At 51.4% G+C, this 26784-nt stretch overlaps 1 protein-coding gene across 4 annotated transcripts in view; it reads left to right on the top strand.

The window, feature by feature from the left end:
• The window catches only part of LRRC74A (leucine rich repeat containing 74A), a 25222-nt gene extending 5606 nt beyond the window's left edge, over positions 1 to 19616 (top strand). For 2 of the 4 annotated variants that reach the window (XM_005860175.2, XM_014534724.1), the window contains 11 exons: positions 1530 to 1637; positions 2856 to 2952; positions 6454 to 6503; positions 6869 to 6950; positions 10324 to 10409; positions 10874 to 11068; positions 11859 to 11954; positions 14629 to 14775; positions 16836 to 16943; positions 17094 to 17176; positions 18485 to 19616. In XM_005860175.2, coding sequence (XP_005860237.1) covers positions 1530 to 1637; positions 2856 to 2952; positions 6454 to 6503; positions 6869 to 6950; positions 10324 to 10409; positions 10874 to 11068; positions 11859 to 11954; positions 14629 to 14775; positions 16836 to 16943; positions 17094 to 17176; positions 18485 to 18509 — 1077 coding nt within the window. In that variant the 3' untranslated portion in view covers positions 18510 to 19616. The remainder of the gene's footprint in view (positions 1 to 1529; positions 1638 to 2855; positions 2953 to 6453; positions 6504 to 6868; positions 6951 to 10323; positions 10410 to 10873; positions 11069 to 11858; positions 11955 to 14628; positions 14776 to 16835; positions 16944 to 17093; positions 17177 to 18484) is intronic. The other 2 variants (XM_014534726.1, XM_014534725.1) reach the window with 2 other exon arrangements.
• Positions 19617 to 26784: the final 7168 nt, after the last annotated feature.

Raw genomic sequence — 26784 nt, 5'->3', positions numbered from 1 at the left:
ATGAAATCCTCTCGGGACTCGGGCCATGTGTTTCTCAGTGACAGTAGTTCCTGTTTGGAGGGAGTTTTGTCTTCCTTGATTCTCTGTATCACTCACTTGACAATTACTGTGACATTCTGGTGGACTCAAGTTTTATTTATCTTTTGTGCTGTTTAACTTTTCACGTGTTGGATTTGCCTGGTGTAGATCAAAGGCATCCCGCTAGGAAGGGTCCTATTTCACGCTGCTTCACTTCTATTCCCCAACCGCCTGGCCCTATGCCCTTGCACTCGGTGCCTGGAGAGCAGCGATGTTCTCTGCTTGTCTTGTTCCCCCAGCACTCAGCACAGAGGGTGTTATGAATGTAGATGGACTTGGGATCCGGCTGCCAGCTGTAGCACACGCTGTGCTAGTCCCAGGGTGACTCTGGAAGCAGTCCTTTAACCTGTTTCTGGATACTGCTAGACGATACCTAGACTGGGCAGCCACCTGAGCCATCTCCCTTGACCTTGAGCACGAAGGAATTCTTCCCCTCCCAGAGAGCTGGGACCACAGACATCGCAGGAAGGCCCTGCGTGGACTGTCCCTCCTTGTAACAATGTGCTAGACCGTCCCTCACTCCAGCACCTTCTCCCTTTGGCTGAAGCTAGAGCTCCTTGCCGCCTGCTGCTTCTCTCACTGCCTGGCCTGCTTTGAACATGCTCACATCCAGGGATGTGTCTGCTCTCTGTGCTTTTCTGCACCGGCCACACGTGGGGAAGGGAGGAATACAGTGCCGGTCAGCGCTAACCCCATCCCTCAGGCTTCAATGCCAGTCATTTCCTCCCTGTGGGGATGCAGACTAGCTTGGATCTAGATATTTATTTAAGTCCAACTCCTTCCAAATAGCCCGAGGCAGGGTCCTAACTAAAAGAGGGTACCAGCTGTGCCCGGAGCCTACCCTGCGAGAAAGGCTTCCCAAGGCAGCAGGCACTGCAATGCTTCCTGCTTCAGGCCTTGTGCTAAAATATTTGTATTATATGTATCAAGTTCTCCTTCATCTTGGGGTAAGCCACTGGCCTCTCTCCTCGAGGCTAAGTAAATAATTAAAATGGGTTCTGCTCATCCTTGGACTCTTACTTTCCAGGGCTTTGTTTTCATGTTCCTCTTGCAAATTCCCCCGTAGAGCCCCTTTGGGTCAAGGGGCCCAGGATCAGCATATTGCCCTAGAACATATGCATCTAAGAGGTAATTATGAAATATCAGCATGCAGGGGTGGACAAAAGTAGGTTGACAGTTGTAATAGAAATAAATGACCCGATCATTAATAAATAACAAGAACAAACTGTTTCGAGTGCTCACAACTGTAAACCCACTTTGCCCATCTGTACTGTCCCAGCCTCGGTGGGACAGCTCATCTGCACCATTCTCCGGTTCCTGTCTACTCCTCCAAAACCGCTGGCCTGCATCTCCATACCCTTTGGCATGGCTGGGAGGTTCTGGGCAAAGTCAGGGACCTGCCTATGTCACCAACCACCTCTGTCTTTCCCCCCCACCCCTCGTGGCTGAAGTCCAACACGACTCTGATCACCCTGGAGCTGGCAGACAACAGTATCATGGAGGACGGCATCCTGAGCCTGGTGGAGATGCTACAAGAGAACTACTACCTCCAGGAGCTGGTACTGTGCCTGCCCTACTGGTTCCCACCACCACACCCTGGGTCCCAGAGCCCCCTGGAGACAAGCCGAGGCCCCTGCCCGAGCCCAGGCCAGCCTCCAGGCTTTCTGCAATGCGTCTGGGGGGCCCCTCTCCTGTAGAAGTGACTTCTCAGAGGAGGGTCACACCTCAGAGGCTGGCCAGGGGGGGCCTGTGCTCCTGGTGGCTGTAGGAAACTCTAAAAAACCATTTCTATTTGGACCTCATAAACCCCTAAATAGATGAACTCACTTCTGTGTAGTTGCCTTACAGTAAAATTTTTAAAAAAAGACATGAAATAATTTCATAAAATACAATGTGCCTGGAGATAGATGATGGTGATGGTCACACAACAATATGAATATACTAAAGACCACTGAACTGTACACCGAAAAATGGTTATGATGCCGAACATTGTGTTATATCTATTTTACCACAATAAAAAGATGCAAAAATTAAAATAATAATGGCTAAGGTATATAAAATCCCTCCCACTAACCTGAAAGGACTATGTCCATATTTTGTTTAAATTTTTATTGACTTCAGAGAGAGAGAGGGAGAGTTAGATAGAAACATCAATGATGAGAGAAAATCATTGATTGGCTGCCTCCTGCACACCCCCTGCTGAGGATCAAGCCCGCAACCCATGCATGTGCCCTTGACCGAATCAAACCCTGGACCTTCTGGTCCACAGGCCGATGCTCTATCCATTTAGCCAAACCAGCTAGGGCAAGGACTATATCCATTTATCTCCCCACCTCTTCCCAGTACAGCGATTCATGCTGCATGAATCAGTGAATGAATTGGCAAGTGATTATTTACTCTAATCTCATTTTTTTTTCAATTATTTTATGCCAAACTCTTCAAATATAGCTGACTTGGGTTTCAAAAAAGTTGCCATGTGCTATCTAAAGTACTAGAGCTCAGCTGGGGAGGTGGGGCATGATTGAAGCTAAGTTCAGAGCAAACTAAGACCAGCCCGAGGGCCTCACAGCGAGGCAACAGAAAAGCCGGCCTCCTATTGTTCTTCTCTCCTCGGGACCTCACTGATCCTTCCCATCCTTTCACCCCAGACCCCTCTCCCCACTGAGAAACTACTCCCTTAGCGTATAGGTCTCTGGTCAGCCCCACTCGGACATCATTTGTTAATGAGGGCCCTTTATTGGGGTTTGTACATACACAGCTGTTTTCTTGTGTTTTAGAATATTTCCGACAATGCTCTTGGTTTTGAGGGGGCCAAAGTCATCTCAGAGTTTCTCCAGAAAAATTCCTCTTCACTCGTGAGCCTTCAGCTAGCAGGTGTGCCCAGGGAAAAGGAAGGGGGGAGAAGGGGAGGACATTGGGGAAGGAAAGGAGAAAGGAAGAAGGTGAAAGGCAGAGGGAATCAAAGTTGAGCTGAACTGGACCTGGCCCTTCTGATTGTAGAGACCAGAACGCTGTATCTACACCCTGCCAAACCCCTCCAGCCACCCTTGCCCCCTATCCATGGCCACACTGGCTTCCTGGCTCTCCTGGACCCTATACTTCTGATTCACTTTGCAACATTCCTTCCTCTGCTTTAAAGTCTCTTCCCCCAGACATCTCTCCATGACTCGCGCTTCATTCACATCCGCTCAGCTGTCATCTCCTTGGGGGATGACTCTGATGCCTTGCCTCAAAGCAGCCCCTCTCCCTTCCCATTACTTTCTATCCGTTTCCCTGCTTGGTTTTCCTTAATGGCATTTGTTACTACCTGACCCCCTGTTTTTAATTAGTTTAGCATCTGTCTCACAGAAAACAAAAAGCCAATTGAGAATTCTAGGATTTACAGAACTGCCCTCAGATTTGTGGTTTGAATTTATACCACTTGCAGGGTCCTGGAAGCCCTAAGGCAAGAAATTAACATACAAAGTGATCCTCTGCTGGTAATACCCTGAAGCATGCAACAGAAACAAACATAAAACCTCTTTGGAAGAGCAACCTCTTGACCCATACTCCTTGCCGCCTGACATTCCCACAGATAAGGCTTTCCCAAAGAAGCGTTCACATCCCAAATTGCAAAACAAGGAAACAAAACACCATGAGAGTTACCAAGTGGCAGCATCGGACTCTCAAGAACTTGAGAAATATAATTATCAGATATACACTATACATTGAGTTACCATATGATTTATCCTCTAAAATGATAGCAGCATTATTAAGTGAAACTGCAAGCAGATATCTTGCACCCAAATATAAACTATCCTATCTAATAAAAGAGTAATATGCAAATTAACCATCACTCAGCAACAAAGATGGCAACGCCCATAGTGGCCGGGGCAGGACGCTGGCGGCGTCACCCTGGCAACACAAGCCCAATGTCTGCGCCCTGGCCCCGCAGAGGGAGGGGAGGAGCCTCAGGCCAGAGGCCAGGGCAAGGGACTCTGCTGTCGTTGCAGGCCGGGCTGAAGCTCCTCCCCCCAACCCCCATGCAAGAATTTTGTGCACCAGGCCTCTGGTGTTTATTATGATTAAGAAAACCCAAAAAATGCAAGAACAAATCACTGTATTTTTTTAAAATATATATTTTATTGATTTTTTTACAGAGAGGAAGGGAGAGAGATAGAGAGTTAGAAACATCAATGAGAGAGAAACATCAATAAGCTGCCTCCTGCATACCCCCTACTGGGGATGTGCCCACAACCAAGGTACATGCCCCTGACTGGAATTGAACCTGGGACCCTTCAGTCCGAAGGCCGACTCTCTATCCACCGAGCCAAACCGGCTAGGGCTCACTCTTTTTTTAAAAAGATCTCCCCCAAAATAGAACTTCTAGAAATAAGAGTTATTGAAATTAAAGACTCAATGGATAAATTCAACAGCAAAGTAGCTATAGGTGAATAAAATTAGTGACCTGGAAGACAGATAAAAGGATATTTTACTTATCATTGCAGTATAGAAGATAAAGAGATAGAGAATATGAAAGATAAAAGAATATAAAAGGAAGAATAGACTCACTATAATAGCTAATCAGAGTTCCAGAAGAACAGGTGAGCAACAATATTTGAACAAATTATAGCTGATGTGTTCCTTGAATTGCTGAGTTATAAAATTACCTGATTTTATACATTGACTAGCTTGTTATGTCATTTTATTGCACAGCCAAAGAAATATTTGTATTTCAGTGGGTATATTCATTTGTGCATTCATAAAGTCAGTCGGTCAGGAAGCATTTATGTGCCAGGCACAGTTTGGGTGCTAGAGATACAAAGTTCAAAGAAGAAATTTGGGGATAAGCCATTTATTCCCCAGAAATCTTTTAGACTGCTTAGCAGGGCAGGGGCTAGAGCAAGGTAAGGGAGGCATTTGCCTCAGTCACACAATTTAAGGGGCATCAAAAAGCTCAGCAACGAAGTCAATAATATCTTGATGCAATATTTTTTAAAGTCAAAGTCAATACAAAAATAATCTGGGATGAACTAAAATATCAACCCTTTAAATAAAGAAACACAGTACAAAAGGAACAATCTCGGAGGGAAGGGTGGGGAGGATGGGAGGTAATCAACCAAGGACCTTGTATGCATAAATGCATGACCCATGGACACAGACAAGGGGGCGGTGAGGTCCTGGGGCAGAGGCAGGCTGTGGGGAGGTGAATGGGGGGAAAAAGGAGACATATGTAATACTTTCAACTCTAAAGAATTATATTACAAAAATAATAAAGTCAATGGAGTCTTATAAAATAAAATAATAGAATAAAAAAAGGGACAGAGTGAGGCAAGATGAGTGAGGCTTGGCTATACAAGTGCAGGGTCAGGTCCTGCCTTATTTAACATTTACAAATTTTGTTTATCATAGACTAGAGGCCCGGCGCACAAAATTTGTGCGCAGGTATGGTCCCTAGGCCTGGCCTGAGATCAGGGCCATCTTCCCTGGCTGCCGGCAGTCGGCCCCCCCCCCCCCACTGCCACCCACCCCCAGTTCTCCATCCACCATCAGGCAATCGGAGCCTGCCGGCTGGGGGGAAGGGACTGAGAGGTTGGCTGGCAGGCCCTGATCAGGCAATCGGGGCCTGCGGGCTGGGGGCAGCTCCGGCATTGAGTATCTGCCCCCTGGTGGTCTGTGCTCGCCATAGTGACCGTTGTTCCGCCGTTCGGTCCATTTGCATATTACCCTTTTATAATATAGGATGCTTCTGCATTGGTTTTGGACTTTTTTAAATGTTAAAATATTATTCATTGAGATTACTGAGCCTTTCAGTGCCCTTTAGATTTTGCACACAAAGGCAAGTGCCCCACTCGTCCCCTTCCGGCATGTCTCTGCTGCTTAGACTATATTAGCATTTTTTATTGATTTCAAAGAGGAAGGGAGAGGGAGAGAGAGATAGAAACATCAATGATGAGAGAGAATCATTGATCGGCTGCCTCCTGCACGCCCCACACTGGGGATCCAGCCCGCAACCTGGGCATGTGACCTCTTGGTTCACAGGTCAATGTTCAACCACTGAGCCATGCCGGCTGGGCTATAGTAGCATGTTTTATACTGTTACAGACTTTAGGCACTAGGCTAGGGGTTGATGCTGCCAGCAATGCACAGGGTATAGTGTTCCTGCTCCTGGAACTCCCCTGACAGCCACAGCAGAGCAAGAAGAGAATGTCAAAGGGGGTGGTAAATAGTTGCCCTTTTCCTCCTGTTTTCTTCTGTGTCCATATTTTTGCTTTGAGTACTTGCCACTTTTTCTACATCTGATTGTTCCGAGGGGAAGAGACTGGAAGAGCTGGGCTGTGGGAGGGCAAGGGAGCCCTGCCTGGAGAGCACTGATAATACCCTCCTTCCTGACAGGAAATAAGTTCAAGGACCAATCTGCAGAGCTGCTCTGCCAGGCCCTGTCGGTAAGAAGCAGGGGGTGGGTACCGCTGAGCTAGGTGGGAGATGTCCCTGGAGACCTGGGGACGCTGGGGAGCCTCTGGGTCTAGGGAAATGCATGGTATTGGGCGCTGGGGAATGTTTGGACTCTGCCCATCCTGGCCAAAGCCACAGCAGGTGGTAGGACTGTTTTTGGGTGGCAATAAACTCGCCCAGGTGTCATCAACAGTCAAACGAAAAGATGAACACGAAATTGTCTTCAGTGTAAGAACCCTAGTCCCCCTCGTTGTGGGTATGTGGGAGCCCCCATCCCACTGACCTAGGATACGGGAGGCATTTGCAGTCCCATGGAAGACCCACAGTACCTCTCTGTCCACTGCTTTTTCCCCAGGCCAATTACAGAATTAAGGAAATGGATCTCAGCCACAACGAATTCTGTGACAAGGACGGGGAGTTCCTGGGAAGCATGCTGGGTGAGTCCCCACGGAGGGAGGGGCTGGCAAAGGAGAGGGACCTGGCAAACAATCTCGTCAGAGCTGCATCTCCTGTTGTTGTTGCTATTGAGTGTTCTCATTGTAGAAGAGACCACACCCAAAATACATTGTAAATGTGGGAAGTAAAACTTTAAAATGATTAGGAGAACATCTAGAGCAGCGTTTCTCAACCTGTGGGTTGCGACCCCTTTGGCGGTCGAACGACCCTTTCACAGGGGTCGCCTAAGACCATCCTGCATATCAGATATTTACATGATGATTCATAACAGTAGCAACATTACAGTTATGAAGTAGCAACGAAAATAATTTTATGGTTGGGTCACAACATGAGGAACTGTATTTAAAAGGCCAGAAGGTTGAGAACCACTAATCTAGAGAAAGAGTTTGCTGATCTCAGAGAAGTTAACACCTGTTACATAGGCACAGTGAGTATAAACCATAACAAAAATTATCTGTATATTTGACAATAGGTTTAAAACGGGGGATGATCAAAGACATTGTGGGCAATGTTAAAAGACAAGTAATAGTCAGAAGTAGATATTTGCAGCATTTATAGAATATTAAAGGTTAGTGTTCAAAATGTTGATAAAAGATCCTACAGGTAAATTGGACGATGATAAACATTCCAAAAAAACAGTGTCAGGCCCGGCCAGTGTGGCTCAGTGGTTGAGTGTCAATCTATGAACCAGGAGGTCACGGTTCCATTCCCGGTCAGGGCACATGCCTGGGTTGCAGGCTCAATCGCCAATAGAGGGCGTGCAGGAGGCAGCTGATCAATGATTCTCTCTCATCATTGATGTTTCTCTCTCCCTCTCCCTTCCTCTCTGAAATCAATAAAAATAGAAATTTAAAAATAAACAGTGGTCAAGGCATATGGACAATGAAAAATCAAAGCCAAATGCCCAACCTCTTTGGTAATTAGAGAAATGCCATTAATAGAACAACAAAAAGATTCCCCCTTGTCATCTATCAAAGCTGCAAAATGTTCAAGTCAGAGAATTCACAGTGCAGTGAACACAGGGATAAATAACCCTCAGAAGCTGCCAGGTAAAGGCACTTTGGAGAGCAATTTGACAGTATTTAGTAAAATTGAAAATGTGTATATTCTAGGATGCAGCAATTCACTTCTCCATGTCTCAGAGCGCTCTCTCTCTCTCTCTCTCTCTCTCACACACACACACACCACACACACACACACACACACACACACACACGTCTAAGGAGTTTCATTGCAAACTTGTTATAAAAGAAAAAAAATAATAGCTCCTAAATGTTCATCCCTGGGGAAAGGAGTAGACAGGGGGAGGGCACTTAGTGTGGGGATGGAGGGTGCTAATTTAGGTGCGGTGATGAGAGAAAGGCCCACAGGGAAGGTGGCTTTCTGTTGAAGCCTAAATATGATAAATAAGAAACAGCCGTGCTAGGTTCTAGAAGCTCAGCATTCCAGGCAGAAAGAACAGAGCGTGGCACATTCGAGGAACATGTGGGGGAGGGGGACAGGGTGGCTGGAGCAGAGTGGACAGTGGAGGAGAATGGAAGGACAAGAGGTCATCGAGGTGGCCAGCAGCCACTTGTGTCGGTTTTGTGGGACTTGGACATGCACGAAGTCTGGATTTTATTCTCCTGTGATGAGAGGTCGGTGAAGGATGTGAACGTGGGGAATGATGTGGTTTGATTTGCAGTTTTAGAACTTCTGTTGAAGGCAACTGAGGAGAACAAGAATGGGAGGAGGGAGGCCAACGAGTAGGCCCGAGGATGATGCGTGGGCTAAGGGAGCAGGCGATGGAGAGAGGACGGAGTCAGAGTATATTTTGGCAGCAAAGCCAAAAGGACTTGTTGACCTGAAGAATGAGGGAAAGAAAAAGATAGACTCGTGCTTATTTTGTTTCAGATACTGGTTTGAATGAGTGTCATTTACCCAAATGGGGAAAACTCAGGGAGTCACAGGGATAGAAGAGCAGGAGTTAGGAGGCAAGATTTCCATTCAGGCCACGTAATGTTTGTAATGGAAACATCAGGTAGGCAGTTTGCTATGTGAGTTTAGAGCTTGGCTGGGGCTGGACAAATACCTTTGGGATCCAAAGGCATGTAGATGTATTTAAAACCATGGGACAAGGGAGTGACCCAGGACTCAGAGTGATTCCCATGTACTCAACTCTATCTACACTCGCCTCTATCTCACCTTGTCCCAAACAAAACTAACAATGATCAGGTGTTTAAATAGGATGTTTTCCCAACCCCATGGATAGGGTGTCCCAAAATTCACACAAGAAGTAATTTTGATAGAAAACACAGGTTTATAATTAAAAATTGTAAATTTTTTATTGATTCATAAAGTATACAGTATAGGGTTATGTATGGAATAGCACATCAGGTAAATGGCCTCCACGGCTTTGCTGGCACATACGCAAAGCCGTGGTCTTCATTGGTCTTCATTGTCCCTGCTCCTGGGCCATAATTGGTTCTTGGAAATGCTTATCAAATTGAAGGGATTGAAATCAAAGGACAACAGATATTAGAATCTGATTCAATAAACCAAGTAAAATTAGGCTTTTATTCTTTGTTGTTGTTGTTAATACTCACACAAAATTCAAATCTTGCGTGAATTTTGGGACACCCTATAGCATTTAAACAAAATAATCTCTAAGTTAAAAAAAAAATAGTGCAAGTTCCATGCAAACCTGGCATGTAGACAAGCTTGATGCCTCGCTACTTCCAATGGGTTGTGTCCCTAAAGCGGAATGAAATAGAAAGTCTGGGTCCACCACTGCCCCCTGCAGGTCTCCATGTGAACGACATCGCAGGATGTAGTGCTCCATGCAATCACAACCTCCCTCTGTGAACACGACTCCTGTTTTCCAGGCTGTCTCCCTCTACTTTAATGCACACCATCCCACCAGGTGGATATTTATGCTGCACTTGACCTGTCCCCTGTGAGTCACGAGCCTTACTTGTAAAAGTGATGCCATGGCAAACAGCTACAAGCATGTCGCCCTTCTCACAGCCTGTCTCCTTGGGAGGAGTCGCAGAGGTGATTCCACTGTGTGACAGGGTGCACACATGTTTATAGGAAAATACTTGGGACCAGATGATATTTGCCAAATAGATGGTGTTGACTTGCTTGCCACCTGCAATACCTGAGTAGGGTTATTTTACTTCATTGTTGGCAGCACTGGAAATCATCTCACGATTTTGTGTCTAAATGAATCACTGAACAAATGTTACTTCTGCGTTTTACTTTTTATGAGCGCTGAGCTCTCCTTATTCCCAATGGCATCGCTCTCTGCCAACCCTGAGAGTGGGGTCCCTGAAATGCAGGGGATGCTAAGTTGATCCCCCACCCCCTCTCCAGCCCTCAACGTAGGGCTCCAGACACTGGACCTGAGCTGGAATCACTTAAGCTCACGGGCAGCTGTGTCCTTGAGCAACGGTCTCCGGGTAAGGTCTCCCTGGGAGTGGTGTGCTGAGCGGGGGTTGAGGGGTGAAGAGTGAGGGGGTGAAGGTGGGAGCGTGGGGGTGCGAGGGAGGTCCCGCCCCGCCCTGCCATCTTGAACTCTTCCTCATGGTCGCCGCTGATGCGGATATACTGAGCTCTTCCCATTGTTGGCCTCCCTCCCACAATTCCTGGATGCACGTTATTCTTTAGCATAAATCCTGTCCAGGAGAATTCACCCTGCTAGGGCCCAGGTGGCATCTTTGGGAGTACTTCAAGGGAGCAGTTTAATGATGGAGTAGGGAATGACCAGAACCCAACAGGAATGTATTCTTGAGACTGAGTGCAGCTGGGAGGTCGGGGGAGAGCTGGCCGAGACCGCTCTCCAGGGACCACTGGGTCCCCAGCCTGGATGCCGACCCGGGATAGATGCCCCTTGATACCGGTGCTCTTCTCCCCCTCCCTGGAGTCCAACGTGACCCTGAAGACACTAGATATCTCCATGAATGGCTTTGGGAACGAGGGGGCTGCGGCCCTAGGGGAGGCCCTCAAATCCAACAGCTCCCTGGCCTACCTAGATGTCAGCAACAATGACATCGGCAACGAAGGGATCATCAAACTCAGCAAAGGACTGGAGTTCAACGAGTGCCTCCGAACTCTGAAGGTAGAGCCTTTACCTGGCTGGGAACGGGCCGTTTTGCGTGTGCGTCTGTGTGTGTGCGTCCATGGGTGCGCATCCAGGTATGTATCAGTGCATCGTGTGTAGGTGTGCGTGTGTCATGTGTGGGGATGGGTGCAGCAGGGTGATGGGGCTGGATATTGCCAAGGAGAATCACTGTGAAATGTGCCTGGTGCCTCACATGTGCGTATATTCTCGGCTGCCTCGCTGCTACAAACCCAGGATCCCCCGCTGCTCTCAGCTGGTGCGCGTACAGGAGTCATCCCCTAACTGGTCTCCCTTCCTCCCATGTGGGTCTCCTGCAGGCTCTGGAGCATAAATGATCCCACCCCCTCCCCCCACACACACACCTACTCCCCTGCGGCTTAGACCCCCCTCTGTGGCCACCTGCTACGCAAATCCAGGTCTCTCGGCCCTGTGTGCTTCTCCAACCTCAGTTCACCCCATGCTTTCCCAAGGCCTCGGGGTCTCCTTTCATCTCCGTGGTCCTGCCAGGGCCTTGCTCACGCCCGTGCTGGGCCTGCAGGACTCTCCCCGGCTGATGTCCTCCCCTGGCCTTCACTGCTTCCTGCCTCAGAGCGTAGCTCGAGCAGCAATTCCCCAGGTGGGTGGGTGGGTGGAAGATCGGACAAAAAGACAGGCAGGGAGAAGGTGCTTACAGAGACGTCTGGGTGGAACAGAGACTGATTTGATGGAAAGAAATGGGAGTCGGGCCCTGAGCCAGCCTCTCCTGTCCTCACCTCGGCCTCTTCCTGTGTCGCCCCCCTTCCCACAGCTTTTCCTGAACCCTATGAACATGGATGGAGCTGTGTCACTTATCATGTCCATCAAGAAGAACCCCAGATCCAAGATGGAAAACCTTGACATTTCCGTGAGTAATCAGATGGTAGTCGCTTGCACCCGTGTCAGCAGGTGCCAATAGCCACGCCCCTCAGAGGCCTTCACACAAAAGCTCCCTGAAAAGGTCACTCCTTTTGGGGCGCAACTCTGCCCCCTCCAGCGGTCCTTTCAATAGAGCAGCTGTCAGTGGCCGAGAGTGAGAAATCATCTACCCGGCCCTGGACCAGGGCCCTGCGCACCTGAGAGCAGGCCGAGCTCAGGTGCAGAGACGGCGGGAAAGGGCAGGAGGACCCAGGGCAGAGCGTCTGCCAGCCGTGCTGCTGGATGGCCCCGAATCCCAGAAAGGCTCCAGAATCACAGGGCTTTTAACATCTGAGTCATAGAACGTGGACAGACTTGCATTTTCATTTCATAACGTAGCCTACTCTGCTCAGAGCAGTGTTTGAGGCTAAAGTTAAACAATCCCTTGATGGGCAGGGAAAGCCTGAGGAAGTGACTTCACCCTGTCAGGTTCTCCCGCCTGAATCATCCTAGAGGTGATAGCTGAGAATAACCGTGTCCTGCACTCGTCTATCACTTTATACTCTTTTTCCTCCCAAAGTGATGTTATACCTGCCGGCTCATTGGATCCTAATCCGGGAGGCGGGTCCCAGAGCTGCTGTAGCAAAGGTCTGTGAGCTGGGTGGTTAAACAATAGAAATCTATTGTCTCACAATTGTGGGAGCTAGAAGGCAGGGTTGGCGCCACCTGAGGGTTAGAGGGAGAATCTGTTCTGTGCCCCTCTCCGAACACCCACTGGTTGTTGGCAATATCAGAGTAGGTCCACCCTAAGGACCTCATCTTAACTCAAAGACCCTATTTCTAAATACAGTCACATGCGCAGATACCGAGGGTTAATATGTGTGTGTGTGTGTGTGTGTGTGTGTGTGTGTGTGTGTGTGTATATAATTCAACCCATAACAAGAACTTTCCCTCGTTTTCCCATTTTGCATATAATTAAACTAAAACAGAGAGGCTGGGTCACTTGCCTAGGACCGCACAGCAAGTGAGAATCACAGCAGGGAGGAAAACCAGGGCTTCTGCCTCCTACTCTAGAGTTCTAAAAAGGCACAGAGGGACATTTTTTAATGCCACACAAATAAGTTTTGCTAAGCCATTGACGCCTTGCAATGATAGCCGTGATGACATTTTGAATATTTAAACCCAAGTTCCTTGGAACTGAATAATAAGTTTATGTTTGCCACAGATTATGAAACACTATAAACACATCTCTACTTTCTTTCTCTTTTCCTCACCCCTGCCTCCTGCCCCAGGCTCCTGTGCTCTGTTCCCTCACCCCTTTCTCCTCGGAGGCCCGCTCTCCACCCTCACCCCACAGCTCTGACCTTGCACCCACTCCGCCCTGCCTCTGAGTCCCAGCCACGGGTCGAGATTTTGTGGATATTTGGTTTTCCCTCCCACAGAGCTGGTTGGAGGGGGTGGAGCCAGGCCCGGCCTTGGTGTGTCTGAGGGAATGTCAGACATGGTGCTGTTTCGGCTCCAGACGACATATAGCCCATGAACTCGGATCACTTTGCCACTAAACAAGCCTCCCAGGAGGGAGCACACCTGTGCCATTCCCTTCCCTCTCTCCCTCCCCCCCCCCAGACACGCATCTCCTAAACCCCAGGGACCTCAAGGAACCCCATGAGACTTGCAACCAGGGCAGCAATGGGCAGCGGCAGCTCATCCAGGCTCACCCCCCCGAACTTGTCTCCAAGGCCCCCTTTTCTCTGACTTCCCGGTGAGCCGAAGCAGCCAGCCTAGGCCCTCCTGTAGCTTCTTCCAGGCCCTTCTTTGTTTCACTGTCCTAAGTGGTTTTGGGGGGAGTTTTTGTTGTTGTTGTTTTTTTTGGGGGGGGGGGTGCTGTGGTCAATAAATTCTAGCTTGCTTTACTAAAAAAACAAAACAAAAACAAACAAACAAAACCCCACAATCCTACCAGACCAGTAGGTCTGAATTAGCCTTTCTCTTCCCTGTCGTCACCTATGCTGCCATAACTCTGTGGTGTTGGAATTCCTTCACTGTAGATGCTTCTAGACCTTTCTCTAGAATACCTACAAAAAGAGTAAGTCTTCAGCCCTTAAGCATGGATTTAAGTCTTTGAAAGGCAGGAGATACTAGAACCAAACCTGAGGAATGAAGCAGGTTAATCTCCCCGAGGGAGGCCAGGTTTGCTCCAACGCCATTTCACGGAACACACCTCCTCCTGCGGCCTGTAACCCCTGGGTCTCGGGGACTTCCTTCGGGGAGTTCCCAGTGTGGGCTGAGCTGGGCCCAGGTGGTGGGCGTGAGGGGTCCTCTTCCAGGGCATCTGCTCTGAAGACCAGCACTGACACAAGGATGGACCCGTCTGCAGCCCCATCGCTGCATCTCGTGGCCGCACGCAGACGGTTAGGCTTGCTGTCTGAGAGTGTTGAGATGACCTGGCGTGGTGAGCCCCCAGCACACAGACAGAACATCCAATCCATCACGCGGGAATCACACGAGTTAAACCACAAGCTCTAAACAACGTGAACCACCCCCTCTAGGAGCTGCATTGCGGGACAAACTGGAAGAGACGCGGCCGGCCCTCTGGCTGGCTTGGGTGGGACACTGGTCTGGGCAGGAGGATGGCGCAATGGTGGCCCCCTCCCCACGATGGGTCCCCTCTCTCCCTGTCCCAGCATGTGATGGTGTCCGAGCAATTTGTGAAATTCTTAGATGGGGTGTATGCCGTCCACCCCCAGCTGGACGTGGTCTACAAGGCAATCCAAGGCCTCTCTGCCAAGAAATCCATCATCCAGTATCCAAACCCCATGAAACTGATCCAGGTGAGCCCCTGCTTTCCTCTCAGCCCCACAGGGACCCCTGCAGAGAGCTGTCCTCTGGCCCCAGTCAGCTACGCAGAGTCTCCCCGCCCCCAAGGCGTCTGCACAATCCTCTCTGACAAGGACCCTCAGAGGAGGAATATTCCCTGTGGATTTCAGGAGCTCTCCGCAGGAGGGGACAGCTGAGCACTGGCTCAAGTGGGAGGGGCGTGGAACAGGGTGGTTTCTACCAGCCAGGCTCCTCCCCTGGCTGTTGTAGGGCCAAAGGCAGGTCACTGAAGCTTTCTGTGCCTCAATCTCTTCACCTGTAAAATGGGCACAACGAAAGCACACACCCTCGCAGGGATGCTGTGAAGATTAAATTCTAGAATGTGCGTGAAGTGTTTAGAACGATGCCTGGCATGTAATAAGCACCCAGTAAATGTGGGCTCTTTCCAACAGCTGGTAAGAAAGCCAAGACCCCTGTGGTCAGGACAGCCATGTGGTGGCTTCAGCTAAAGAGGGACCCTCAAGGCCTTTACATCTAGTGGTAACCTGGCTTGAGTCTTAGGTCGTCTCTGGCAATCACAAGAGGCAGATGTAACAGTGAAAATAAAAAATCAGAGCCTGCTAGAGCTACTAGGGGGTATTAGACTATTAGAGCCATTGGGGGTATTAGAGCTCCTCAGGTCTGACCCCCTCAGAGCAGCATCCAGCCCCAGGCCTGGTTGTCCACCGCTGGCTGTCACCCCAAAGTTCTAAAAGGCAAAGGGGTATCAAGTATCTTTCTAGGTCAGAGGACCGCGGGTGGCACCGAGGGGAAACCTGTTTTGCAAGGGAAGCAGGATGTCCAGTGGGCAGGAATGGCGTCATCTGATGCAAAGTGGGGGCCTGCCCCTTGTTTCCAACAGCACAGAGAAGGAATCTAGGCAAGACCAAGCCCCACACGCAGCGTGAAATGCAGTCCTTTCCCTCAGGGGCCAACAAGCGGGTTTGGAAAATGGGACAGACACAGTAACTGCTAATAGAAAGGGTCAGATGGTAGACTAGAGGCCCGATGCATGAAATTTGTGCAAGAGTAGGCCTTCCTTCCCCAGGCTGCTAGCACCAGCTTCCCTCTGGCACCTGGGACCCCGGCTTCCCTCACACCCCCAGCTTCATCCGGAAGGTCGTCTGGAAGGACGTCCGGAAGGATGTCTGGTCTAATTAGCTTATTACGCTTTTATTATTATAGATAACAAATAAGTGGCAAAGCAGCAAAGATAATCAGAGCCCAGGTTAGAGGGCATGTAGGGTTGGCAAACAGAAAAGGATGCTTCCTGGCAGAGATAGGGTTGGGAAGGGCCTTGATGATCAAGGATTCAGGTGAGCAAAGATACTAAACAAGGACCCCAAAAGAATATTTTAATGATATTGAAAGGGTGTTCACAGTGTATTGGCACAGTGCATTTCATAAACCAGTATGTACAGTAGAAAAACGATGGGTGGCTGGGTGGATGGTAGATAGATAGATAGATAGATAGACAGACGGACAGACAGACAGACAGGTGAAAGGATACACATCAAGATGTTACCTCTGGATAGTGGGATTGGGTTTATGGCTTATTTTTCATTTTCTTCTTTCTACTAATCTAAAATCACCTTACAATGTGATTGGCTAATATTTTTTTAAATGAAACATTATTTTTAAAATACTCTAACACAGTGTAAGCATCTGTGTGAAATGATGAGAACTAAGTGAATTCTGAGAACCAGACCTGCCCGTCACACAGCGTGGCTGTGGTTGGCTTCTGGACGCTAAGCCAACACCAGCTCGCCCACTGCCCACAGTGCACCATCTACACGAGTCTTAGCAGAGGCAACTTCAGAACTAAATAACACACATGAACACAGTCACTGCCCCATTCCTTCGGTGCCCTGTGCAGACAATTCTCTTGGTCTTACATGACGCACATGTGGGAGACTCGAGCTCCTGGGACTGCCCCGTCACACGCCCCCGTGGCCTGCTGGGCCTGGGTGGGGAGGGGGAGTAGTTAGAGATGTTACAGGGGCCAGCATCCGCTCCTGGTGTCTCCCTCCCTCAGAGCTATGCCGACCAGAACAAGATCAAGGTCCTGGACTTCTTCAAGAGCTTGACCCCTACTGGGATGATGAAGATGCCTGTGAGCGAGTTCTTGAAAGCCATGATACAGGTGCGCTTATCCCTGTACCCCTGGGCACTGTGTGTGTGTGCCTGCACACGTGTGCATGTGCATGTGTGTGCACATGCATGTATGTAGGGGGCTGGAGAGCAGGTAAGCTGAGCGCTCCATTAACCTCACATGTTCCACCCACCTCCTCAGCAAAACAAGATCCCCCTAAACCGGTTCCAAATCAGGGAGCTGATCAAGCGGCTGGATGACAAGAATGGCAACATGAACTTCAGGTCAGCACAGGCCCGCGGCGGGCCCCAACCAGCCTCTGTCCCAGGGGGCCCTCGGTTCTCTAGAACGGCCGTCTCCAGCCCGTGGCCCGCAGACCATTGGTGGTCCGTGAGGTCCGAAAGGTTGGCGACCGCTGCTCTAGGAGGCACCCCTGAGCTCCAGGGGCCACCCCGTCTGCATGGCATTAGGTCTGGTCTCCCCTGCATAGCAGGCTGCCTTTGCCCCCTCCCACGGCTGCCCCCTGGGTACCCTCCTTCTCATCTTCCGCTGGCTCCCTTGGCCAAGCTTCGGGCTCAACTGCACACGGCAGGCTGCGAGCCTGATTCTGGGGACACAGCACTCACAGCAGATAGGAGGTGACACAAGGGAACAGTGATTAGGCCCTGGCATGGTGAGGGGGTGTCACACGGACATAGAGGAGAGGGCAGAGGGACATCAGGTCCACGCACTGGAGTGTGAGCCGGGCAGGGGAACTGCGGCCGTCCCATGCTGTGGCTTAGGGAGTGATGCAGGTTGTGACTCAGGCTGGAGTCCTTGAGATAGGAAAGGGCTGTGACAACAGTAATAACGATAACCGACACCCGTGAGTCCGACCAGGTGCCAGCCTCTGCCAGTCACCAAACAGGCACAGGTGCCTGAATTCCCACGCACCCCCGTGCTAGTGACAATGGCATTTATTTTCTGTTTTGTGACTACGGTGATACTGTCACCAATGTCCTTTTGTATGCAGTGTTCGCACACGTGTGTTCTCAGACACACGCTCGGTGGTGCAGACCTGGTGTGATTGCTGGCCAAAGGGTGTGCACATTCTTTATTGCTGTTATTGTTCATCCTTACCCGAAGATAATTTTTCCATTGGTTTTTAGAGAAAGTGGAAGGGAGGGAGGGAGGGAGAGAGAGAGAGAGAGAGAGAAACATCAATGTGAGAGAGACACCTCAATTGGTTGCCAGCCTCCTGCACCACCCCGACTGGGGCCAGGCATTGAACTTGCAACCCAGGTACATGCCCTTGACCGGGAATCGAACCTGTGAGCCTTTGGTGTGCAGGCCAATGCTCTAACCACTTAACCACATCAGCCAGGGCAGGGTGTGCACATTCTAAACTTCAATCTACTGCCAAACCCTGGCCAACAACGGAACCCAGCTCTCTGCTCCTCCCCCGTGCCCACACCAACCTCACCCATGTGCAGTGCTCTGCCAGGCCGAGAGATGGGTTCCCAGTGGTCTCGCTTGGAGCTGAGCCTAAACGTTCTCTCCATCAGCCAGGAGGCTGCATTGGCGCAACATTATCCCCTTACCTTTCAAACCAGTGTCTTGGAAGTGGCGAGGCCATAGCAACAAGTCTGTCCTGGAAAGAAGTTTCTGTGACAGAGAAGTCCTGGCAAATCGGCCAGCGGCGAGGAGGAGGAGAGCTGGCTGAAACTGCAGTGGACAAACACCGAGGCCAGGACTGGGAGAGAGCCAATAAAGTCTGGCTTGATCTCGGCGTCTCTGGGCTGCTGCTGGTGCACCCTTCCCAGGGGAGTGCCCTCTGGTTTTAGGGAGCGTGTCCTTGAGGGCCTCTTTAGGAACCAGGAAGACACATTGGGGATGCAGTGGGGTTGCTAGGCGGCAGGGAAAGAGCCGTGGGGAGGAGGCCAATGCATAGAGACGTCGTGTGGTCATAGTAATTGTGAACTGTGTCGAGGGGAGAGATTTCAAGGTGCGGGAAGCAATGGCAGAGGGAACAGACGCCCAGGAGATGCGGACAGGGGCCTTCAGGAGCACACGCCGAGGGGTCACGTGTAGGAAGCCAGGCCGGGAGGCGGAGAGACCTGGCTTCTCGGTGAGGCCCGGCACTACCCGGCACCTGGCCTCGGAGCCTCATGGTTCCACCTGCGAAGTGAGACAGCTGCAACCGGTTGTAGGGACCTCCCACTCCACGTTTTTCGGGAAACTGGGGAGACATGAGGAGCTGAGCAAAATAGCCAAGTACAGCATACTCTGAGCAGGGGAGGTGGGGGGGCGGGTAACTTAAAGGGTCTCGGTTAACCTCATCAGTTACCTTTGCGGATGAAGAACAGCAGGGACTGTCTCTGACATCCCTGTAGCACCGCATGGTGCCTGGCAGATAGTAGAAGCTCAATAAATACCCGTGGAGTGAACAGACACATTCATCTGGCAATTGTTTTGAGCGAGTGGTGGGAAACTGGGGAAGTCGGGGGTGTCCAGGAGCTGGCACTTCAGAGCAGCAGAGGTGTGCCGGACGGCACCCAGGAATCAAGCCCCAGCCGCGGGTGTCACTCTGCTGCAAGGTGGGGGGTGATGCCCAGGCCTCTCCACATCTGTGGCAGAATCATGACTTGAAACGATGGATGTCCCCCTTCCCACAGCATGTTTTCCCCTTTCCCATCCTTATTCAAAGTCTTCCCCTGAAGTTGATGGTACAGGGCCGTGGTCGGCAAACTGCGGCTCGCGAGCCACATGCGGCTTTTTGGCCCCTTGAGTGTGGCTCTTCCACAAAATACCACGTGTGGGCGCACGTACAGTGCAATTGAAACTTCGTGGCCCATGCGCAGAAGTTGGTTTTCAGCCTGGGCAAGTCTATTTTGAAGAAGTACTGTTGATATTTGGCTCTGTTGACTAATGAGTTTGCCGACCACTATACTACAGGGGCTCCGAGTCGAAATTAGGAGGATGAAAAGAAAAGAAAGAAATACAACAAGGAGGTCGTGGGCTGAAACTCGCACCCACCATACCCAGCAGGACCTGTAGATGTCTTTGCTCCAACTCCCCAGATAAATCAAATCCGCTTGAAGCCAGGGACCATGTCTCTTAAGTCTGTTATGATCCATAAAATTCTCCACCAAGTCCCCTGCCTGTGAGTGAGCGTCCAGTCACTGCTGGTGTCTGGGTAGAACCCTGAGGACAACGAGGCCATAAAGTATCAAAATGTGTTAGCAGCTGTGGGTTATAGATCAGTAAAAAACACCGTTTTCTCAAGATGCTTTTATTTATCTTTTGCATAAAAATGAAAAGGCAGCAATTTTTTTGACCAAATGTTATTATCTGCTTGGGTAGCTATTGGAGAATGATGGAGATACAGGAAAGCGGAAATCTACTCGCCCCAACCCTGACCCCCACCCCCATCCCCACCCCCCAGACCACTCACAGTCACTGTCATCACCTAGTAAGTGAAGGACCGCCAAGCCCCAAACCTGCCTGCAACAGCCCTGGAGCCTTCCCAATGGTGGAGTAATTCCCACTTGTGGCCACTAGGTGTCAGGTCAGCTCCAAAAGTCCTTCTGAGGGCTGTGCTCAGCCAGCTTTGCACGCTTTGCCATGCACTTTCTCTGATCGCCCAAACTTCTGCTCCTGAGGAGACTGGCATGAAATCTGATACCCGGGGAGGCCTCTCCAAGGCCCAGCGTCCTCATTGTGGACCATGGTAACTAACAGCGACCTTGCATCTTTGTTGTAAGGAAGAAAACCAGGCACCCAGCGAAAGTTCCCTAAACATTCCCCTCCCCCAGTCAGCCCACCCTGGAGCTGGGCACGACCACAGAGAAGACATGCTCCATTTGGGGGACGGCACAGGGCACACGCCCTCTGACCATGGCCTGACTGGCGCTTTGTCAGCTTGCCAAGTCAGGAGGACTTCCAGCAGGAGGACCCTGCAGGAGCTCAAGCACAAGGTGTTGGTAGAGGGGCTCGCAGGAGTAGGAGAGGCCAAGGGGTCAAAGAGGGCGCTGGCTCACACGCCCAGCACTGAAAGGGGTCAGGCTGCAGCCGGGGAGAGGACACCTGGCATGCCCCTCCTTCCATGCCCAGCTCAATGTGGCTTCAGGCGCTAACTCTTTGCATCCTATCCTCACAGTGACCCTGTGCAATGAAGTCTATGATCTCCGTTTTACAGCTGGGGAAACGGAGGCAGGGAGAAGTTAAGCTTCTTGCCCAAGGTCTCCTGCTAGTAAGTGGCCAGGCGGAGAGTCAGACCTTGGAAATACGGCTCTGGCTCCTTGCGGCTTAACCACTGTGCGTGACTCCCTGCCCCTCAGTGGTTTCCACACAGCTTCGTATCAGCACGGGGAAATGTAGACGCACCTGCTCTGTTTACATCCTTTCTAACACCAAGTGCAGAATAACTCAGTTGAGGAGCAGGCATGACCTCCAGGCCAGGCTGGACTGGCCAATGGAAAGGCAGGTGGGGATGCTCTGTGGTGGCCGCTTTCTCAAGGTCAGGAGGATATGCCCTCCCTGGCCCCTGCATTGCTCAGAAACTGCACCAGGGGAGGCAGGGTGGGAGAAGAGAAGGAAGCACGTGGAATATCTCGGGGTACCAGAATCGTGAAGTGGTTAAGCATGCACAGTCTGGCATCTGACAGTTCTGGGTTTGAATTCTGCCTGGCTTCGCCAATTAGCGGGCTTTGTGACCTTGAGTAAGTCACTCAGCTTCTCTGAATCTCAATCTCCTCAGCTGTTATGGATAATGGCACCCCTGCCCCCTACGGTGGCTGTGAAGATTTGCTGAAATCCTGCGTGTAAAACCCTGAGCCCAAAGCCTGGTACACATAAGTGCCTGATTGTGGTGAGCCAGCACGGCCATGGCATACTCAGCCCCAGGGCGCCTTATGTGCCATGCCAGCTCAGCCTGGTTCAGTGACCCTGCGTCGGGGGGTTGAAGGATTGAGAAAAGACAGACAAGAGAATGAAAGCTGGATCTCGGTGGGACACTGCTCCCTGATGAGGAGACAGCGCCAGCGCCCACAAGCCGTGTCTTTATTTTATAGCAGATGCCACGAGGCAAAGTAGGGGCGTGATCACGTTGTTTACAGCATTCTCGTGAGTTTCAACCTCACTTAACTACATGCACCCGAACTCTATCACAAGGCACGTGGGGCTACGTGTTTGGACCATAGGTTCCAGCTTACAACCACAGCGGTTGGTTATAATTGTTCTGGGTGGGCCCTGCCCTCCAGCTGGGACTTGGACGTGTCAATGAGAGGACCCTGTCCTTTCATTAGTCCGAGGCTTGAACCTGGCCAAAACACCGTAACCGCGCCCCACACCTAATATAATCATGACCTCATTACTGTGGCGTTCCACCCCTAAGAGGGAGGGGTGCAGGGAGCTGTGGGTGCAGCAGGGCTCATGAGGGGCCAAACCGAGCAGCCACCTGTGGAACACTTAAGTACCTAAGTACTGGGGTCTTTGGTGTCTTTTTTTTTTAAATCCTCACCCTAGGATATGTTTTTGTTGATGAGAGAGAGAGAGAGAGAGAGAGAGAGAGAGAGAGAGAGAGAGGAAAGAAGGAGGGAGAGTGAGCAAGCGAGAGAAACATTGATCAGTTGCCTCCCGAATGTCAGGGATTGAACCCGAAACCTAGGTATGTGCCCTGACCGGGAATTGAACCAGCAGCCTTTCAAGGCCTGGGACGACACTCCAACCAACTGAACCACGCCAGCCAGTGCCGTACTTGGGTCTTCGAAAACCATGGGAATCGTGCCAATCTCGGGTTTCGGTTTAAGGCTTGCATAAAATAAAAGGTCCAGAATCCTAAGAATTGGCGGGAGGCAGGAAGGTCAGGGACCAGTAGCTCTGTGTGGGCAATGCAGGGGACACAGTGGACATCTGGCATTTTTCTTGCCTGCTGAGGTCTGAACCTCCTTTTGGGGTTGGGGTGCCTCGCTTTACAAGCCTTTGGAGGGGTGGCTGGGACCTAGGACCATGCCTGCACCAGACGCCGACTCTCTGGGCCAGATTCAGGAGGCTGTGTCCCCAAGAACCGAGGTCCCCAGAGAACGTCCTCAGGCAGCTGTGTTGCTGCAGCTGGATGGGGTCCTGGGAGCAGTGGTGGTGGCGATGCGGGTCCAGGGCCTGGGGTCAGCGGGTCAGTGGAGCAAGCTGCAGCCTCGGCTGAGGGGTGTTTTGTCAAGCAGGGAGCTTGGGATTGGTTTTCTTTTGTTTTGCTTTAAACAATGATTGGCAAGGCAAGCCTGCGTCTTAAACACTGGCTGCTGACCAATGGCCTAGAGAAAAGAAACAGTTCTCCTTCAGGAAGCAGACATCCTGGCTGGGGTAGAGTGGGGGTGGGGACCTTGGGCCCAGGGGTGCCTTTTAAGGTGTTGTTTTGCCACCACTTTAGGGAGCCCTTGGTGAGCTGGCGCGGGACAGGCTGGCTGGATGCCGCGGTGACTGGATGAATGAGACAGCTCTGCGTGTGCACATTGTTGTGGTAGAATCAAGAACATAATGGGTTTCTTTCCCAGTTCCTGGCACGGGCTTCAAAAACCCTTGGAATTTCCCGCGAGGAGTATCTGCTGTGCTAATAAGGTGACTCAGGGTGGGTCCCCAGGCCGTTTCAGGATGGGGCTGGGCACCAGAAACACCCACCACGTGAGGAGAGGTCGGGACTCCCGCCAGCAAAAGGAGAGGGCGTCGGAAACTGAGTCCAACGCCTGCCCGCCTGCTCCGTCAGAAGACCTCAGTGACAGCTCTGGACACGGAGACTCAGCGGCGCGTCCCCGGAGTCAGCGCATCCGTGAGCTGGGAGGGTGGTGCTGAGTCCCCGGGGAGAGGGCCGGAAACCGCTCCCTCCCAGATCTCACTGGGTCCCTTCATTCAGCTGCTCCTGAGTCACAGCCTCAAGCTGTAATCATAGCACTTTCAGGGGGTTCCGTAAGTCATTCCGGAGAATTATAGAAACTGAGGGGGTCACCGGAGACCCCCAGTTTGGAGTCGGCGAGTCAGAAGGGCGGGTGTCCTGGGGACCCCACTGACAGCTGGTGTCTAAAGTGGGGGTAGTCCGTGGGGGACTGAGCCCTTAACCTGGGGCGTCTGACGCTGATTCTGGGTGGTTAGCGTCAGAACTGAATTGCAGTCCCCCCACCCCCCCCCACCCCACCCCGGGTGGTGTGACCTCGGGCGCAGTGGACATGGGCACGTATGTAGTCATTCCGGAGAATTATAGAAACTGAGGGGGTCACCGGAGACCCCCAGTTTGGAGTCGGCGAGTCAGAAGGGCGGGTGTCCTGGGGACCCCACTGACAGCTGGTGTCTAAAGTGGGGGTAGTCCGTGGGGGACTGAGCCCTTAACCTGGGGCGTCTGACGCTGATTCTGGGTGGTTAGCGTCAGAACTGAATTGCAGTCCCCCCACCCCCCCCACCCCACCCCGGGTGGTGTGACCTCGGGCGCAGTGGACATGGGACACGTATGTACACAAAGGCATGCTCACACCTGAATTACAGAGACATGGTGTGTGTGCTCGAGTATGTCCACGCCCAACAAGAGGGGCTCACCTGCGTGCTGACACCCAGGCCAGCCTGCTCCCTAGCTGGCATCCTAACAGCTGGGCTTCGTGGCAGCCACCGCCCCCTCCCACTCCGCCCCGCCCCACCTTCTTGTACCTCTCTCCTGGCTGTACCTCTGTTTTCCCAGAAGAGGGCGCTCCAATCCCATAGTCCTCCAACTCCGCAAAGCTACTTCCCCTCTCTAAGGCGGGGTTGGAGAAGCACAAAACAAGATAGAACCCCAGACTGGCTCGGGGAAATTAAATTCCTATTAGGCGCCTGGAAAAGGCTAATGGCTTCTGCGACACAGATCACACCCCAGGGCTCTCTGGGCCAGAACTCTCAACCTGCCTGGGGAGCAGGCTTCTCCACTCGGGGGCCGACCCAGGTTCTGTGGGGGCTGAGCCTGTACCATTTGGGGACCCTCTTTTAAACATACAGATGTACTAATACTACGTTAGGCATGGGAAGTGGGTGTTCATTTAAAATGAGGGGGAAAGGAGAAATTAAAAAGAAGTTGACAATGGCATAAACCTCAGATCCTCCCAGGGCCTGGGAAGGAGCCTCACTGAGTGAGGGTCCCCGCATGGGACCCCTCTGGCTTCACCGTAAGCCCACCCTGCACTTCCGCCAGCGGCAACCAGACCTTCCGAAGGCAGACTCCAGTTTGCTGCCTGAGCCCATCCTGCCCCCAAAACAGGCTGAAAGGGCTCAGCTCCAGGGGTTCTGCGCTCTGAGCCACTGTCCAGTTCTCGCCTCTCTCCTCACTGCTGATCTTGGGCAGCCAGTTGTAGTCACACCATGACTCTCCCCTCTCTGTCCCCCCGACCCCCACCCCTATTCCCCGCTCTGCTGTGCCCGGAGGCTGCTGCCGCTACCCCTCTGCCATTTGGGAGGCTTCCTTGAGTTCTGGCTCTATGGTGGGTCCTCGGTCCAATTAGTGTTTTTTCAAGACTATAAAACTCACAGCCCCCAAATGCCTTTCCCAAGGGTGCTGTGATTGAGATGCAGGCAACAGTCCCTTCTTCAAATTAGGGGGGGAGGGGTTAGAATGCAAATGAGAGAGAGAGAGAGAGAGAGAGAGAGAGAGAGAGAGAGAGAGAGAATGCAAATCAGAGAGAGAGGGAGAGAGATCATGTACATTTATTTATACTAAAGTGTAAGTGACTTCGTTTAAATTCAAGAAACATTTATTAAGGGCTTAGTAAGTGTCCAGTATTGTGAGTTTGGGATACATTAGTAAGTAAAAATGACAGAACCCATCCCTGACATGGAGTTTACATTCTAGCAGGAAGTGACCGACCAGAAAGAAATATAATCAATAAGTGAATCACAATATGTTAGAAGCACTATGGGGGGCGGGCAGAGCTGGGAAAGGAGGTGAAGAAGGGTCGCTGCTGGGAGGGTGGGGGCTGCAACATCAAACAGGTGAGACGGGGCATTTGGGCACCTACTTGGGGGAGTGGGGGAGAGCCATGCGGGTCCCTGGGGAAGGGCTTTCCAAGCTGAGCAAAGGCCCTCCGGCTGCCAGGACCCCGCCTTACAGGGCTGGGGAGGCAATAAGTCAGCCAGGAACCAGCTGGACCAGTGGGTCTCCCATGAAAGAGGGGCCTGAAGGCCCTGGTGAGGCCCCTGAAAGGGGGTGGGAGGGAGGCAGGACCGTGTTCCCCTCTCCCCAAGCTCCTTCCATGAAGCCCCAGCTGGTGCTGCCACCTTTCCAGCTTGGGCTGGGTGCAGGGCTCCATGGGAGTTTGCTACAGGGACCCACACAAGCCTGGCAGCAGTTTGTCAAGGGAATGCTACGTGAAAGGGAGGCAGTACAGGCCAGTGGTTAGTGCCACAGGCTCGGCATCAGGGTGCCCTGTGTTGGAATCCTGGCCCAACCACCTCCTTCCTTCTTCCCTCCCTCTTTCCCTCATCCCTTCCCTTCCTCCCTTCCTTGTTATTTATGGGGGGCCTACTATGTGCTGGGCGCTGTGTGTGGCACCAGGTTGCAGCCTTGAGCATTGTAGTTGGCCAGATGTGAATTCACATGGCAGCTCTACTCTGGTGACGTGGAGCTTAAGCCCTGAGGCGCACGTTCAACAAATACCCGTGCAAACACCACCACTGCAATGCCTTCTGGGAAGGAAGGGGACAACGTGGCAGCCATGTGGGCTGGAACCAGTTCCTCCATTAATCTGATTCTCATTATGTGATAATAGGTTCCACGGCCTATGGCTTTGTGAGAACCAATGGAACACTGCACACAGACCACTCAGCACCCCCACCTCACACACACACACACACACACACACACACACACACACACACACTGTCCCCAGCTCTGCCTAAGTGCTCC

Source organism: Myotis brandtii, unplaced genomic scaffold, assembly GCF_000412655.1.
Source record: "Myotis brandtii unplaced genomic scaffold, ASM41265v1 scaffold132, whole genome shotgun sequence".
NCBI classification, from domain to species: domain Eukaryota; kingdom Metazoa; phylum Chordata; class Mammalia; order Chiroptera; family Vespertilionidae; genus Myotis; species Myotis brandtii.
Note: the sequence above shows the minus strand (reverse complement) of the source record. Positions and strands in the feature narration are given on the sequence as shown.